Here is a 17,799-nt window from a genome sequence, read left to right as displayed (position 1 = left end):
TGGGGGACGTCATTACTGTATGCTTTCCCACCGGTAGTATTAATTCCCAGAGTTCTCGAAAAGATCAATGTAGACAAAGCTCGAGTAATCCTTCTGGCGCCAGCATGGGCTCGTCAGCCTTGGTTTTCAGTGCTCCACCAGATGTCAGTGAAAGCACCATATCCTCTACCTTCTCTTCCGAATCTGTTGACCCAGGACAACGGATCCCTCAGTAATCCACGACCAGAGGTCCTACACCTCACTGCATGGATGCTAGCTGGTTTACCGACTCCGAGCAATCCTGCTCTCGGCGAGTCAAACAAGTGTTGATGCATAGTCGGAAACAATCTACTCGAATCGCTTACACAGCTAAGTAGGCAAAGTTCCAAGCATGGTGTGCGGACAATAACGTGGTCTCGCATTTTGCACCCTTATCTTGTGTATTGGACTATCTCTTGCAACTACACGACAATGGTTTGGCAATTGCATCGCTACGGGTGCATTTGGCAGTAATTAATGCATTCCATCATAGGGATGATGATATTTCCTTGTTTGCTCACCCCACTATGAAAAGATTTCTGAAGGGGCTCTCGTATCTCCACCTCCCACGGAGGCACTCCCCTCCCTCATGGAATTTGGATCTGGTCCTGCAAACTTTGACTCATCCCCCTTTCAAGCTCTTAGCAACAGTAACACTACACTTACTTACGCTCAAGGTGGTTTTTCTCCTAGCCCTCACTTCAGCTCGCAGAGTGAGTGAGATAGCAGCTTTTATGGCTTCACCGCCCTATACAGTCTTTTCGAAATAATCAGTAACGTTGAGGACCCATCCAGCGTTTATTCTGAAGGTGTCTTCTGAATTCCACATAAACTAACCGGTGGTCTTACCATGCTTCTTCCCAAAACCCCGTACCTCAACGCAAGCAGCACACTTACATACTTTGGACGTGAGAAGGGCGTTGGCTTTTTACATCGACAGAACACGGGGTTTTAGGAAAACAGACCGTTTGTTGGTGTCAGTAGCGAGTCACTCAAAAGGACAGCCTTTAACTTCTCAGTGTATTTCTAAGCTCATAGTTTTATGTATATCCATGTGTCATTCGCTGCGAGGGAAGCCTCTCCCCTCTCGCCCTAAAGCTCATTCAACTAGGGCAGTTGCTGCTACTACGGCCTTTCTCAGTGGAGTGTCCTTTCGTGACATTTGCAGAGCGGCAACATGGTCTTCCTATGCGACTTTTATGAAACACTTGCTATAGTCGAACAGTTTACTTCAGTTTTTTCTGTGGCTACAGCAGTACTGAATCGTGCTGATAGTCTTGATTCCGGAGCGCTTTAATTCTGCTCTGTGTACTGCTCCAGAGTCACCTAGAGTGGAGCACCCACGGGGCCACTCGAAGAATAAAGAGAAGTTACACACCCTGTGAAGTAACGATTGTTCTTCGAGATGTGCCCCGTGGGTGCTCCATGACCCGTCCTTCCTCCCCGCTCCAGAAATTTTTCTTCTTAATGTCTCTTTCAGATGAGTGGATGAGAGGAACTGACGGTTGCCGGCTCGCGCGCGGCTGATCAAAGGCGCGAACGCTATCCTGGTGAACCACGCATGCGCGAGCCGGTGGAGCACGGCTATGAAAAGTCTCCAAGCCGCGGCGCCGGGACGGGACCTGACACCTAGAGTGGAGCACCCACGGGGCACATCTCGAAGAACAATCGTTACTTCACAGGGTACCTTCTCTTCATTGTCTTCGGTCCACCCTCTCTGGGGAACCTGGTGCTGGCCACTGTCGGCAGACAGGATACTGGGTTAGATGGACCTTTGGTCTGACCCAGTACGGGCGTTCTTATGTTCTTATGACCCGCATCAGCTCTGGAGATAAACCAGGCACCTCTGTAACCGGACATAACCAGCAAGCCAAAACCATGAAACCAAGGGACCTGATAACAGTGGCACCGGTACCAGCACCTACGCCAGCACTGGCACCCTTGGAACCCAGCCAACAGAAGGATACCAACAAGCCCTCATCAATGGCACCAGTGGCACCAGCTACTCAACTGGTGCCGACGAAGGCTCGGGCAAAGTCAAGCTATGCCCATCCCTCCCCAACCGCAGAACCAACTTTTTTTCCTGGCACGGCTATCACCATCACCAGTTTCTTGTTCACCAGCATCCAGACAAAATCCGCTGTACTTTCGTAATATTCGTTGTCTTTACGTCCCCAACTAAAACTGCAAGGTGGCTTTCTCCATCTCCTCCCCCAGCCTCTAGGGGCTCAATTCATTCTACATGATCACTGGTGCCGTCATTCCGAAGTATCCGCCATGAACGTGTCAGTGTCTTATCCTCTAGGCATTCTTCTCTGACCAGGTTGTACCATGATAGGTACATATACTCTTTTCCTATCTCTATCTGCCACCTTGGAGGACGGAATGGAGGTACCCTCCATGTTGTTACCATCGTTGGTCCACATGTTGCAGGTGTTCAGTTTCTTACCACTACTCAAGTACCCCTCTATGCCACCCTCCAGGCAACCTTCTCCCTCACAGTTATCATAAACTTCCACCAGTACCACCTCAGTCAAAAGAGAGAGATTGTAGGGAGGAGTGCCAGAAATGAGAGAGGTAGCGGCAGTATGAGCTGGCCGTGGTGGAGTGGAGAAGGCCAGGGGCCCCAGTTGCGGTGAGTGGGGAGGGTTAGGGTTAGGGGGCCCAGGACGGCCAGACGCTTTGAGAAGCCCGTGTTGGCCTAATGTAAAGACGTGGGAGACATGGATGGGTTCCTTAGCTCCTTTGAACGGGTCTGTGAACTACACCAGATCCTCCCCCAGTGGACTGGCTCCAGCAGCTCACTCCCTTGCTGGATCAGAAGGGGTGCTCAACTAGCTGGAGAATCTGCTGCCAGGTGACTACGAATGGATCAAATAGGCCCTGCTGCACAAGTTCAGGTTGACCCCTGAGACATACAGGAAGAAATTCCGGGAGGTGCAGAAGGAGCCAAGGGAGACCTATGTGGATATGGTCTCCCACCTGGCGCAATTCGGGGTCGGGGCCCAGACTGCAGAGGACCTGGTTAAGCTGATGATCCTGGAACAGTTCTATGAAGCATGCCCGCCCATCCTGAGGTGTGGCTAAAGGACCAGAGGCCAGAGGACCCCCAGAACACCGGGAGGCTGGTGGATGAGTTCACGGACAGCTGGTCCAAGTGTTAACAGGAGTCCCGGAGAGAAAGGGAATCGTGCAGAGACTGATTCTTGGCTGAGCAATGGAGAAAATCCCCTAAGGGGCGAGCCCAAGAGACAGGGGCCAGCCATCTGTGCCCCAGAGAGATAGCAAGGGTCCGGATGGAGCCAACCTGAAGGGGCCCGCAGGAACTAACCTGCCATAGCTGTGGGCAAAGAGGCCACAAGAGGGCTCAGTGCACCAGGCACCAGGACAGGTCCCACAACCCGAGACTTTCCAGGGTCAACTGGCTGGGGCTGGAGGAAGGGCAGGGTGCCCCAGAGACAGGGGCTGGCAGGCAAACCTCAGCTCAAAGTGGGGGGAAGGCCTTTCAGGCCAACTACCCTGGGAGATCTGACCTTCTGGAGGTGGATTTCTCCATGTACCAGGTGGAGGCAGGCAGCCCCTGCAGAGCAAGTGCCTCAGGCCCCTGGAGGTGGATGGCAGGGTGGTGACGGGTTTCTGGGACACGGGGAGGGGGGGGGTGGCAGAGGTGACGCTGGCATGGCCCAATATAGTGGCCTCAGACCGTATGGTGCCCAACACTCAGCTGACCCTGAGGGGCATAGATGGGACCCTGTTTAAGATGCCTGTAGCCCGGGTGCATCTGAAATGGGGGGGGCTAAGGAGGGCCCCAAGGAAGTGGGAGTGCACCAGCACTTGCCCATGGAGGTGCTGATGTGGGGTGATGTAGAGGAGTGGCCAGATGGATCCAGCAGGGCTCTCGTCACCACCCGTAGCCAGAGCCAGTGAGGGGCTGGTGACCCTGACCCAGTGGAGGGCTCCCTGCAGAGGGCGCAGGGCCCCATCCCAGCAGATATGGCGCCCAGTAGGGCTGGGACTCCAGACCCAGGCAGTGGTGGGAACAGGTCCCTGCCCCTGCCCCTGCCCCTGCCCCAGCTGCTGAATTCCAGGATGAAGTGCAAGCAGATCCCTCCTTGAGGACTCTGAGGGAGTTTGCCAGGAGAGGGAATTCCTGTACTGGGAATGGCTTCCCCCAGGGAAGGTGGGGGCATGGGTGCTGGTAGTTCCCCAAAAGTATCGCCGCAAGCTGCTGTACCTGGCCCATGACATCCCATTCTCGGGATACCAGGGGATCCAGCGCACCCGGCTGAGACTGCTCCAAAACTTCTACTGGCCAGGGATATTTACAGCCATGCAGCAGTACTCTTGCCAGAGGGTGGGGAAAGCCCAAGATAGGAGGAAAGCTGCTTTGAGGCCCCTACTCCTTATAGAGGAGCCTTTCCAGAAGGTGATGATGTATATAGTGGGACCCATCCTCAGGGCAACCCCCCACTGGGCCCTCCTTACAGACAGAGGCCAGTAGGAGTCATCCACAGCCCACATCCCAAGCATAGCGACCAGCGAGTGGACCATACCCACACTACATCACAGAGGTGTCTCACTTGGGGACATCTGCCAAACTGCCACATAGTCTTCGGACCATACTTTTATAAAACACTATGCAATTTGTATAAACCTTGCTAATGATTCATCAGTAGCCACAGCAGTATTGTCCACTGTCGAAACCAGGTGACTCCGAATTATAACCATCCGGCTTATAACTCACAATGCTACAAAGACACCTACAGCGGAGTACCAACAGCGACGTCACTCAAAAAAGAAAAGGAAGTTACTCAGTGCGGTAACAAAGGTTCTTCGAGATGTGTGTCCCTGTGGGTGCTCCACGACCCACCTTCTTCCCCTCTTTCATCAGAGATATTTCTATTTTTTCTCTGTCTAGATCAGGGTTTCCCAACGTATGGGTCAGGACCCAAATATGGGTTGCCATTACATTTCAATTGAATTTTTTTGAATTGCCCTAGGTCACCAAGTCTTCCTGAATTGTCAGAATGGAAAAGGTTGGGAACCGCTGATCTAGAAATTCAGGCATACATGCAAATGGCATGAGGCACCTAGTATGCATGTGTAGCCCAACCGGCTACTGCTGTGCAAAACTCTGATCTGTGGCACTGGAGCTACCCAATAACATCTATAGTGGAGCACCCACGGGGACACAAAGAATCGTCATTACAGCACCAGATGAGTAACCTCCTTTTCAAGCTCATTGAGCAGTAGTTACCTTGAGATCATGGTACCTATACTGCTAGTCATAATGATAATACAATTTACTTTTTGTTTACATGCCAGGTAGCTTGTTTCATTATCTTTTTATTTCTTCCACAACAGAGGCTTTTGGAAGCCTAATTTTTTGGCAAGTAGGATAAAATAAAAGCTAAACTGAAAAATATCATTATATAAATGCCAAACTACTGACTTCAGCCTAAGTGTTTGAACACCTGTAAAATTTATCTGAGGGAAGCTAAAAAACACAGGTCTTTAGGTCCACGTGTTTATTCTTGAGGTTACTAATTGTGCATTCATATTTAAGGCTCTGTTCGAGGAAAATCTCCAGGGAAAATGTCTTCACAAGTTACACCTGAAGATCTACCTCCTCTCATCTCTCTGGGACCATCACCAATTAAGCCAGGATCAGATGAATGGATTTATGTAGATGAGCCACTTCCAAAGGTGCAACAAGAATAGGAATCTTTTAAATTACCATACTTTTCTCAATTTTTACACTGATTTCTACATGATCTTTTTGTCCATTACAAATGAATTCATTTTAAAGATATTTCTAATACATAATGAATGCAGGAGAGATTGTAGAATAAATTATAAATATAAATACCTAAAGATATGGATAGCAGTTAGCATTTAAAAAAAATGCTGCAACTATGTACAAAAGTACTGAAAATATTTGATAATGACATATGTTAGAAGTTTGTGCATAAATCCTCATAGTTACAATGAAAAATAGCTTGTTTGAAAACATGGTAACACTTTATGAAAGATGTTTCCTGAGTGGCAGTGTTTTTGTAATACATTTATTTTATTTTAGTTATAATGTATCGCTAATCTGATATCCAAAAATAATCTCTTTCCTATACTTGCTGATGGTATATTTGGACAGGCTGTAGGAAGTATATGAAATAAGTATTTGTGTGTTTTAATAATTAACAGGAAATACCTGAATTTTTAATACCTTACTGGGAAATGATAGAAAATGCATATGAAAATACCATCAAAACTATACTTAGATATCTGAGACAAGAACGGTATTTTGTAATTCACTACTTAGCAGATACTAGGTGAGTAACAGGAGTTTATTGCATTAGCAGTCACATTTTATATTATTTATCTAGAACACCATCTATCTTATAGCACTAAAATGATTTTGACACATTTTTCACAGAAACCATTTTAAGGATTACCTAAGGCGTCCAGACCATAAGCAGGAATTTGTATCTCAGTGGCAATCTGATTATAACTCCATTGCTGATGATCTGTGGGAAGATGATGAAACAAAAGCAGAATTACACCAAAGGGTTACTGTAAGTAAATGGCAACTGTATTGGTTTATTTAGTTCTGAAGCATTGTACGTCTATAGGCATTTGAATTCACAAAGGATTAATGTAATATGAATACTGATGTCCTTAATACTAGCTCTGCAACACTGGTATTAATAAATAGTACTTTTCTATTATTCCTTTGCTTTTTTATTCATTTCTTTCTCATGTATCTCTCATCATGTATTTATTTAGAAAGTACTATTCTTATAACTTTCTTTCCTTTTCCCCAATCCTCAGCATTTATTCATTTAACAATTTGCTGTATTAAATAGACGTTTCTGGAATGCAGGCATTTCTCTATTCTTGTCCTCTAAAAAACAATAAAAATAGTGATTTGTTTCACTTAACGAGCAGTCATTTCATACCAGGGTCCTAGCCTGATCTCCTCCTTATACCAGAGGTTGGAGAGATAAGATTAGAGAAGTCTCAAGCTACGTGAGAAACAGAGGCATACCCCTGCATCTTTGCTTTTTACTGCCTACAACCAGTGCCCAGGCAGCCTATTGGGTTAGAGTTCTTAACTGGATTTTTCTTATCTGCTGCACTGGAACCTGCCAAAACTGCAACAGGGAAAAGATGGAAGGTGAAAAACCCACACAACAGTTTGCCAATTTTGCCATATCGGAAAAGTCCCTTCTTGACCGCACATGTGGCATCATCAGAAATCCAGTAACTAGATTATAAGTAGGAAGAGTGGGACTGAAACTGGGAGCCCACAATGACTACTCCATGTAGGCAACTATCAAATCAAGCCTTCTCACACTCCTCCACCACCAAATAGACCAGTCATCAACTGTAGCCAGCTTTAGCACCACCCCTGCTGCCCAATGGCAGTGGTAATGTGTTGTAAAGAGCCTAGGCCTCTGATTATGTCCCCTCTTCAACATGAGAAAGGAAAGAGAGGGAAGTGAAAGCAACCTCCACATGCTGAAAGAAAAAGTGTAGGGGAAGGAGAAAGAAAATAAAAGGGCCACATGGAACACTTCCACAGCCTTTTCCAGATGAGCTCTCAATTTTTGTCCCCATCCTCCAGCTTCAGACAATGTCTCCACCACTCCCAGACCCTTCAAAATTGTGGCACAGCTAGTGAGGTGAACATTTGAAAAATGGAGAATTGACTACATGACTGACAAAAGAAAAGAATGATCTCTAATATTAAAAAGTCATAATACCTTTTTTCCAGAACAAAGGCATAAACCCATTTAAAATAATTTTAAGAGGCTGAAAAGAAATGCAAGTGTTTAGAATATCTCACATGTATATCTCAGTGGGAAAACCTAAGGTCACATGGAGAGAATAAACTTTATATACAGAATTTCAGGAGATGGAAAGAATTGTGGTAGTTGCTACCAACTACTAATTAACTGGAACTTAGCCACATATATTTCCCTTTTCTTTGTTCTCTCTCTCCCTTCCCTCCCCCCTGCCCCTCCACTTACATTGACAGATTACAACTAAAAAACTCGTAGGAGAAACAGCCAGACAACAGTTTGAAAGGTGAAAAGTTTACTCTAAGTCAGAGTAAAGATTCTGCTTTGTCCAGCTTTCTCTCTCAGGGCTTTCTCAACACACCCTATCATGGGTTCTGTAACATTTTGTAGCCAGTTATGTCTAGTCTTCAACCTCTGGACCTAGGTCTTTACCAGGTCTAAAGTTCAGCTTGCTCAGAGCTGTCCGAGGTGTTCCTGTCTTCCCAGTCAGAGCCTAGATCTGGCTGGGTCAAGCTCCAGCAAGGAACTGGCAGGTCCTGTCCCAGCAACTTTTTTTGTGTCAGCCTGCTGGGCCCTGATTGGCCACAGCAGAGGCAGCCACTCTTTGCTGCTTGGAGGACCTCTCTTCTGCTCTTCTTCTTGGGGCAGGGTGCAGCAAGGCCTCCAGCTTCCAGCAAGGGGTGTCAAGCCTAGTCCATTCTGTCACACCATGGTAAAATCATTTTAAGATATCTTTTCAAAGCAGTTGGCACTCTAGTGTATCTTACTTGTGTCGAATCTGATACAGAGATGAGTTTATTACACTGCAAATAATTTTCCAGCTGTTTTGTTGAAAAGATTGGTTAGATCTGGCCGAAGGTGCTTGGTATCATGTTGGGAACAAGACAGTATGAATGCAGTATCATTTTTCTGCAGTGTGTTGCTATGAAATTCTAATAACCTATGGGTATTGTGGGCATAGGATCTGAAGCAAGCACTGAGTTTTTTTTTCTCTTTTCATTATTTTCTTTTGTCGAAAATATGGTCGTTTGTACCAATACCTCTTTTCTCAATTTTTTTCTTTTTCCTTTTGTCGACAAAGAAAAAATCACCACTGAAGTAAGGATTGAGTACCTTTTAAGAGCAAAGCATGCTGGGCACCTTCTCTCATGTTTAAAGGCCAGTCCAGATGCATCTCAGCTTCAAAGACTTATTTGACACAAGTGGCTTTTAGCTTAGCAACAGTGATATTCTGGTTCCCAGATCTATGAAGGTTACAGCTTCCACTACCACCAATTCTGACTCCTGTATTGGGGGAAAAAACAGCTGGTGCCAATTGTGCATTCCGTGGTACCAGTAGTATCAGTTGTGTCATTTTACTTTACAGTCAACCCATGTCCCTGGTGGTTTCACCAAAGCTAGATTTTATAAACTTCAAGGCCTAGTGTATTACTTTTTGGCCAGTTTTTTATTGATCTATATTATACTGAGGGGGAAAAAGGCATTTACTTAACAACGAGATTTCAATAAGGTGCTTTTGCCATTACACCAATATAATTTCTTAAATGTATGCAAGATAGCCCAAGGTTTTACATATCAGTCATTTGAAACAGTATTTGTATGTCTGTTTTAGGACCTGAGGGACCGTCTTTGGGATATTTGTGAAAACAGGAGGGAAGAAGCAGAGCAAGAACGTAGTGATATCATGAATGATGGTTGGTTACCGGATCATATGGGTATCCTGATGAACCACTTCTTTTCACTTATGCAGGTATGGTGAATAACTGAATGGGCTTAGTCCTGATCTTGCAATATCCCAGGTAGATTCTTAGATTAATGCATTTATCTCAATGGGATTTCACATGTATGGTCACTTCAGAGTGCATGCTCAAAACTAAACTTAGCAAATATCTGTTTAATTAATACTTACTAAAGAAGGAAGATGACTAAACTAGGGAGTGAGAATAAAAGAAGACATGCATGTATATTCCCAGCAGTGTATCATCTTTTGGACAAAGCAGTTCAAGAAAAATACCATTGTCATGTAAAAATAAATTGTCAAGCTATATTGCGTATTGTTGTTATTTGCATTCAGCTTACCAATTAAATGAGTTTAGTGAAATACCTTTTTCTATTTATAATTGTCTCTGTTCTTAACTGGGACTTCTAAATGCTATAATTCTATACAGTGCTACCCGACCCATCTATTTTAAGATTGACCAACACTTCTCTTTATAACACCCTCTTTCTATTGCCTCTAACTTTGCCAAATTTAAGTGATTTAGGGTGAAATTGTTTATGCCAGATATCTTTTGGAAATTTTCACCTAAAACAGTTCAGCCATTTCTAATAATGCAGCAAAGAAAAAAAATGCATTGTTTCAATATTTAAAATGTATCTGGTCATTTCTTTCTTTAGAACAGGGACTTGAAATTTGTGTCATGAATGGACTTTTTGCCATTCCTGAGTAATTTTGCTCACATTTGGTCAAATTTTAAACTTTAGAAAAACTTGACATCACACATATTCAGCTACAGTGATGCACAACTGAGTGGATAAATGATGCTTAGGATCCTTAGGCAGGGCCTATCCCACTAGGCAGAAATATCTGTCTTCACTCTCTAATCTCCACAGGACTTTGGCACCTCTATCTCCTGTGAGTACAATTTGAGGGAGAATCCCTCAAGCAGGATATGTGAATTCTACTTCCTTTGATTCACACCAAAAGGATTACAACACTTTATTACTCTTGCAACTAATAACAAAGTGATTTGCAATCTAAAACTTACCAAAAGTTATCATCTGGGCAAAGCAGCATGCTGCACACATATGTAGAGTGGGTGTGTCTATGCAGACAAGGTTGGTTCTCAAATCTGCAGCCTCAGAACTTCACAATTCCAGGGTACCCAAAAGGAGTTCTCCTAGGAGCCCTTGAAAGAACATGCACCAGGTAGAGATTTTACCTCTTAAAATTTAAGCTTATCAGTTCCCTCAGCTATCCTGGCACCATCATCATTCCAATCTGATATCTTAGTGACTCTCAGTTCCTCAGGTATCCCGGGCATAACTGTACCACAAACTGGCAAAGCCATTGGCCTGGAGAGATCCTCCTTACCATTATCTGATCAAGATGGCAAGAAGAGCTCTTCCTCTGCTTCCTCAGTACTGAAAAATATCACTTGGCCTCTAGCTATGCCTCCCTCAGAGCGCACAAGACCTTGGGCACCATCAGCAGCCACACTTCCCTTCCAGCACCCAAAGCCAGAGTTACTTTCAGATTCCTCGGCCATGACTAGTTCAGTGCAGATGTCAGTCTAGATACCAATCACTTTGCATTACCACAGAAGTTCTGCTTTCCCCAGGATCTGACTGGATCTGAGACTTCCATTCTCCACTCCTTGGCTCTGATATGCAGTCAGTATTGAGAACATCAAGATCACCTGTACCAACTGTTTTCACTTCATATCTTTGCAGGCATTCCACCATTCCTTAGTAAACTTGAGGAGGAAGATTATGATGAGGCTCTTTCCTCAATCTTACTACTATAGAGGCTCCTTCCTAGAAGCCCCTGCAGAAACTGCAACTGCTTGCGGCCTATGATTACCACCAGAACCTCCCTGGTATGGGCACGCCTGGGTGCCTCCGCCTGTTCTGTAGGCACCTCTTCTCTGGCCATATTGGGATTCCTGGGTGGCTTTTTACAAATAGTTTTCCAGAGCCTCTAGTATTTGTCATGGAGAAGAGCAACTGACATTATCTGCTCCGTCCAGCATCCCTAGTCCTCCAAAGGCATCCTTTGAAGAAGGCTAGAGCCAATATAGTAGTCATGCCTTCTCCTTCATCCCCGGTTGATGACTTGAAACACTTTCATGACCTCATCAAGAGGATCATAGACTCTTTGCAGAGTCCCCTCATAGAAGTTATAGAAGCTCATCACAAGCTGCTTGTCATCTTTCACTCCCCTTCAGCAGCTTGCATAGCGTTTTTTACCCAGCAAAGATCTAGCACACCCCATTTTCTATTTTGCTTACATGTAAAGGATAAAACAAGAAGTTTTACATCCCAGCAAAAAAATGAGATTTTATTTTTCTATTTTTCACCTAACTCCTTGGTGAAAGGAGTGGATGCAAAGAACATTGAGTAGGCAGCATCACAGTAAATCCACATCTCATGACAAAGATCACAAGCTCCTGGACCTGTAACTAGGGGGAAAGTCTTACTTCTCGGTCTCCCTGTAATTCTGAATTGCTTCTGGCCTTGATGGCAAAATACCATCAATTATACCATGCTAACCTTGTTCATCAACCAGCTACTGAGATGATACAGAATAATTTAAGGCAATTGTGGAGAAGGGTCCACTACTTGCCAAGATAACCTTTGAAGCTTCCATGAATACTATTGATACTGCTACCTATTCAATCATTACAATGGTGGCGATGAGAAGAGTCTCTTGGTGCCAGCTCTCTGATTCCTAAAGCAGGTTGAGAGTACAGATATAGATCTTACTTTTCACGGATCTATGTTGGTCACATATAGTACAGACAAAAGCATTGAAGGATTCTAAATCAACTTTGCATTCTCCTGGCATCTACACAAGAGAAAACTGTGCAATTCTCAGAGGGCCAGACATCCTATCTTAATCCAGTTCCTTCCCTCCTACAGTACATATGAGCCAGACCGAGAAGATAGTTTCTTTCTCTGAAACCTATGTGCTTCTCAACCTTCTGCCTCCCACTCATCACCATCTAAGCCAGGCATGTCAAACTCAAAGCCCTATTGAGGGCTGCACAAATGAAAACTGGTTGCTTTCAGGGCCACCTAGAGTTCCCAGATGGTTTGATCAAAAAATTTGTTGAGGGAAAAAAAAAAGCATTTGAGGCAGAAGGCATCAATACTGGACGCCTAGCAACCTTAGGCCACCAAAGAAAATGTACTTTGTCGGAAAGTCATAGTTATTTATTTTATAGATTATGTTTTAGGTATATTTTATAATATTACAATAATTTTATGTGTAAAATTGTTATTTCATAGAATCATAGAATCATAGGACTGGAAGGGACCTCGAGAGGTCATCGAGTCCAGCCCCCCGCCCTCAAGGCAGGACCAAGCTCCGTCTACACCATCCCTGACAGATGTCTATCTAACCTGTTCTTAAATATCTCCAGAGAGGGAGATTCCACCACCTCCCTTGGCAATTTATTCCAATATTTGACCACCCTGACAGTTAGGAATTTTTTCCTAATGTCCAATCTAAACCTCCCCTGCTGCACTTTAAGCCCATTACTCCTTGTCCTGTCCTCAGAAACCAAGAGGAACAAATTTTCTCCTTCCTCCTTCCTCCTTTTAGATATTTGAAAACCGCTATCATGTCCCCCCTTAATCTTCTTTTTTCCAAACTAAACAAGCCCAGTTCATGAAGCCTGGCTTCATAGGTCATGTTCTCTAAACCTTTAATCATTCTTGTCGCTCTTCTCTGTACCCTTTCCAATTTCTCCACATCTTTCTTGAAATGTGGCGCCCAGAACTGGACACAGTACTCCAGCTGAGGCCTAACTAGTGCAGAGTAGAGCGGCAGAATGACTTCACGAATTTTGCTTACAACACACCTGTTGATACAACCTAGAATCATATTTGCTTTTTTTGCAACAGCATCACACTGTTGACTCATATTCAACTTGTGGTCCACTATGACCCCTAGATCCCTTTCCGCCATGCTCCTTCCTAGACAGTCACTTCCCATCTTGTATGTATGGAACTGATTGTTCCTTCCTAAGTGGAGCACTTTGCATTTCTCTTTATTAAACCTCATCCTGTTTACCTCTGACCATTTCTCTAACTTGCTAAGGTCATTTTGAATTATGTCCCTATTCTCCAAAGAAGTCGCAACCCCACCCAGTTTGGTATCATCTGCAAACTTAATAAGCGTACTCTCTATCCCAATATCTACGTCATTGATGAAGATATTGAACAGTACGGGTCCCAAAACAGACCCTTGAGGAACTCCACTTGTTATCCCTTTCCAGCAGGATTTAGAACCGTTAACAACAACTCTCTGACTACGGTTATCCAGCCAATTATGCACCCACCTTATCGTGGCCCTATCTAAGTTATATTTGCCTAGTTTATCAATAAGAATATCATGCGAGACCGTATCAAATGCCTTACTAAAGTCTAGGTATATGACATCCACCGCTTCTCCCTTATCCACAAGGCTCGTTATCCTATCAAAGAAAGCTATCAGATTAGTTTGGCATGACTTGTTCTTCACAAACCCATTCTGGCTATTCCCTATTGCTATTTGCTCTTTAAATACTTTAAAAATTATGTAAAAATTAATTTTAAATTTAAATATAAATGTAAGGTACTTCTAAATTTTGTATATGATACATAACTTGTTTTGTTAAAATAAAAACAAGTATAGACCATGGTTAATCAAATAGAACAGCCTTCTGTGAAAATTTCAGATACTTTGTAAGTTGGAGATTTTTCATAAAGATATAAATATTCATGCAATTCCAAAAAATTGACCTATTTATTGATATAAAATTAATATACATTTTGTGATTTTATTTGAGAATAAATAAATAAAAAACAAAATATTAACAAAATAGCCCCTTCCTCCCCCCCCCCCCGAGCCAGGCATTCCCATATCCCTGTTCTAACCCAATTCCTCTCCACTCTCCCAAAACCAGCCCCCCCAACCTAATGCCTCTCCCCTCCCCCAGAGCCAGTCCCTCTCCTCAGGGGCCAAGCTCCCCAACCTAATACCTGGGTCCCATAGTCAACGTTGCTACCTGAGGCACTGGAGCAGCGTGAGCACAGCAGCCAGCTGTGAGCGCTTGCTAGAGAGCCCAGCTCAGAGCATCCAGCCAGCCATGAGTGTGTGCGCAGAGCGGCCCAGCCAGCTGTGAGCGCCTGCTGTGGCACCGAAAGCCCAGCTCAGAGCAACCAGCTGGCAACCAGCTGGCCATGAGTGCATGCGCAGAGAGCCTCAGCCGGCTATAAGCACCTGCTGGAGAGCCCAGAGCAGAGTGCCTGGCCGGCTGTAAGCAGTTGCTGCAGTGCAGAGTGGCCTGGCCAGCAGTGAGCAGGCACTTGGCTGCGTGCTCCCAGCGACCAGTGGGCCGCATTTCATTCTTTTATAAAAATGTTCTGGTGGGCCACAAAAAATTTCGATCAAGCTGCATGTGGCCCGCCAAACACCAGTTTGACATGCCTCATCTAAGCAGTAATTTTGATGTGTTGATCAAGGGGTTAAACTACCACTCTCATCCCCTTCAGCTGCACCAGTTCACCAGTCTCCCTCTCTTTGGTGACAATCTTCACTACTTCAGAGGAATAGTGATAGAAATGTAGCCGTGTTAGTCTGGTGTAGCTGAAACAAAATACAGGACTATGTAGCACTTTAAAGACTAACAAGATGGTTTATTAGATGATGAGCTTTTGTGGGCCAGACCCACTTCCTCAGATCAAATAGTGGAAGAAAATAGTCACAACCATATATACCAAAGAATACAAAGAATACATTTAAAAAATGAACACATATGAAAAGGACAAATCACATTTCAGAACAGAAGGGTGATGCGGGGGGGGGGGGGAGAGGAAAGGTAAATGTCTGTGAGCTAATGGTATTAGAGGTGGGAAAAGGTAAATGTCTGTGAGCTAATGGTATTAGAGGTGATAATTGGGGAAGCTATCTTTGTAATGGGTAAGATAGTTAGCGTCTTTGTTGAGACCGACGCATATAGTGTCAAATTTTAGCATGAATGACAGTTCAGAGGATTCCCTTTCAAGTGCAGATTTAAAAGGCTTCTGACGCAGGATGCAGGTAATTAAGTCATTGAGACAGTGTCCTTTCTGGTTGAAATGGCAATAAACTGTTTTTTCTTTGTGATCCTGTCTAATATCTGTTTTGTGGGCATTGATCCTTTGGCGAAGTGTCTGAGACGTTTGTCCAATGTACAAAGCAGAGGGACACTTTCGGCACATGATAGCATAAATTATATTTTAGGATGCGCAGGAATATGTATTCTTGATCTTATTACTCACTTGGTTAGGTCCAATAATGGTATCAGCAGAGTGAATATGTGGACAAAGCTAGTAACGAGGTTTGTTGCAAGGGAAGGTACCAGGGTTGGTATTAGTGTGGTATGTCCTGTGGTTGTTGGTAAGAATCATCTTGAGGTTAGGTGGTTGTCTATAGGGGTATGTCTACACTACCACCCTAGTTCGAACTAGGGTGGTAATGTAGGCAACCGGAGTTGCAAATGAAGCCCAGGATTTGAATTTCCCGGGCTTCATTTGCATAAAGCCGGGCGCCGCCATTTTAAAATGTCCGCTAGTGCGGACTCCGTGCCGCGCAGCTACACGCGGTACGGACTAAGTAGTTCGGACTAGGCTTCCTAGTCCGAACTACCGTTACTCCTCATTTCACGTTAAACCCAGTTGTATAGATGCACCCTAAGTTATTACAGATAATTCTTTCCCAGGTGTCTGGTAATGGGTTTTGTCCACATGCACAGGGTTTGTCCACATGCAAATACATGATTCCTGTATTTGGGCTGGGAAAAAATTCTCCCAAGTAAGATTGGCAGAGACTCTGGTTTCCTCTGCAGCATGCACTACAGATAACTTTATATTTAAACTAATGTAAATTGGTGGATTCTTTATAACTTGAAGTCTTTAAATCATGGTCTTAGGACATTAGTAACTCAATCAGACGTTATGGGTCAAGTACAGAGTACTGTTAGAGTATGAACTATGATATCATCTCCTTGGGTTACACAATCGACTTTGCCTCAGTTCCACCTATGGAACCCCCCCAATCCTTTTCAGGGACCATTCTTGTGAGAGTGTGCTTTCAGGAAATAGACACTCTGTTACACATGGGGGCTATAGAACCAGTCCCCATAGAGCACAGAGGGGAAAGGTTTTATTCAGAATACTTCCTGGAACCAAAAAAAGAGTGAGGTTGGAAACCTGTTCTAGACTTGAGGCTATACAGTTCTGATGTGAGGTGCAGAAGTTCAGAATGGTGACACAGTGTTAATTTGTTCATCAGAGCAAGAGGATTTCCACATTGCTGTGTACCCATCCCACAAACAAATCCTCCATTTTAGTGTTGGCTAGAACTACTTTAAATACTGAGAGCTCCTCTTTGGCCTATCATCCGCCCCAATGGTCAAGTTGGTGATAGCAATGAAATTCTGCAGGACAAGTTTTTTGTATACCCTTACCTGGATGATTGGTTGCTGAACAGCTGTCCCTTAGAACTGTTGTCTTGGACAACTTCAAAGGCAATAGGCCTCATCCTTGAATTGGGCCTACAACTGTACATACAAAAATCCCCTCTGACCTATATATAGCATCTAGGGTTCATAGAGCACATCTTGAGGGGAGCAGTGACAGAAGGAGCCTACCTTCCTCAGCACAGACTTTTGGTTCTTTAAAACATAGTAAACAGAATTCAGTTCAGCCCTCAAACCATAATCAGGAACTGTATTCAGTTACTGGGTCAAGTGACAGCCAACACTTTCATGACAGAATATGCCAGACTTGGAATGTGTTAACCTCACGGTTCAAAACTATCTATTCACCCACCAAGCACAGTCTAAATATGCTTTTTTTCGATCCCTACCTTCATGAAATAATCTCTCAATTGGTGGAAGGACCATCACAATATGTGGACAGGAGTTCTGTTTGCACATCTTACCGGTAGTTGTTATAAAGATGGACACCTCTCTGTCAGCATGGGGAGAACAACTCAACACTTACACAGTCCAGGGAAAATAAATATTGCTAGAGGTGATTCTACAGAACTTCAGCTCTGGGCTTTAGCTCTGCATGGGGAACCAGAACTCAGGGATCTAAGCGTCTGCCCGGCATTGTCCATGGACCTCCAGAAACCAGCTCATGGTCCCCGTAGGGCCATGTAGGCCTGGTTAAGAACTGCCACTCTAGAGGGTGGTGATGTGGATGTAGAAAAATATAAAAGGTAGAG

The 17,799-nt window shown here is 44.3% G+C and overlaps 1 protein-coding gene across 4 annotated transcripts in view; it reads left to right on the top strand.

Moving 5' to 3' along the window:
* Positions 1-17,799, top strand: part of SPEF2 (sperm flagellar and cilia associated 2) — a 208,488-nt gene that overhangs the window by 83,320 nt on the left and 107,369 nt on the right. For all 4 annotated transcript variants that reach the window (XM_089779424.1, XM_014570185.4, XM_075932547.2 and 1 more), the window contains 4 exons: positions 5,585-5,724; positions 6,220-6,347; positions 6,452-6,590; positions 9,433-9,570. In XM_089779424.1, the coding sequence (XP_089635550.1) occupies positions 5,585-5,724; positions 6,220-6,347; positions 6,452-6,590; positions 9,433-9,570 (545 nt within the window). The remainder of the gene's footprint in view (positions 1-5,584; positions 5,725-6,219; positions 6,348-6,451; positions 6,591-9,432; positions 9,571-17,799) is intronic.

The sequence above is a fragment of the Pelodiscus sinensis genome, chromosome 6 (assembly GCF_052426305.1).
Source record: "Pelodiscus sinensis isolate ZL-2025 chromosome 6, ASM5242630v1, whole genome shotgun sequence".
NCBI classification, from domain to species: Eukaryota; Metazoa; Chordata; order Testudines; family Trionychidae; genus Pelodiscus; species Pelodiscus sinensis.
The sequence above is the reverse complement of the archived record's forward strand: the minus strand, read 5'-3'. Positions and strand labels throughout refer to the sequence as shown.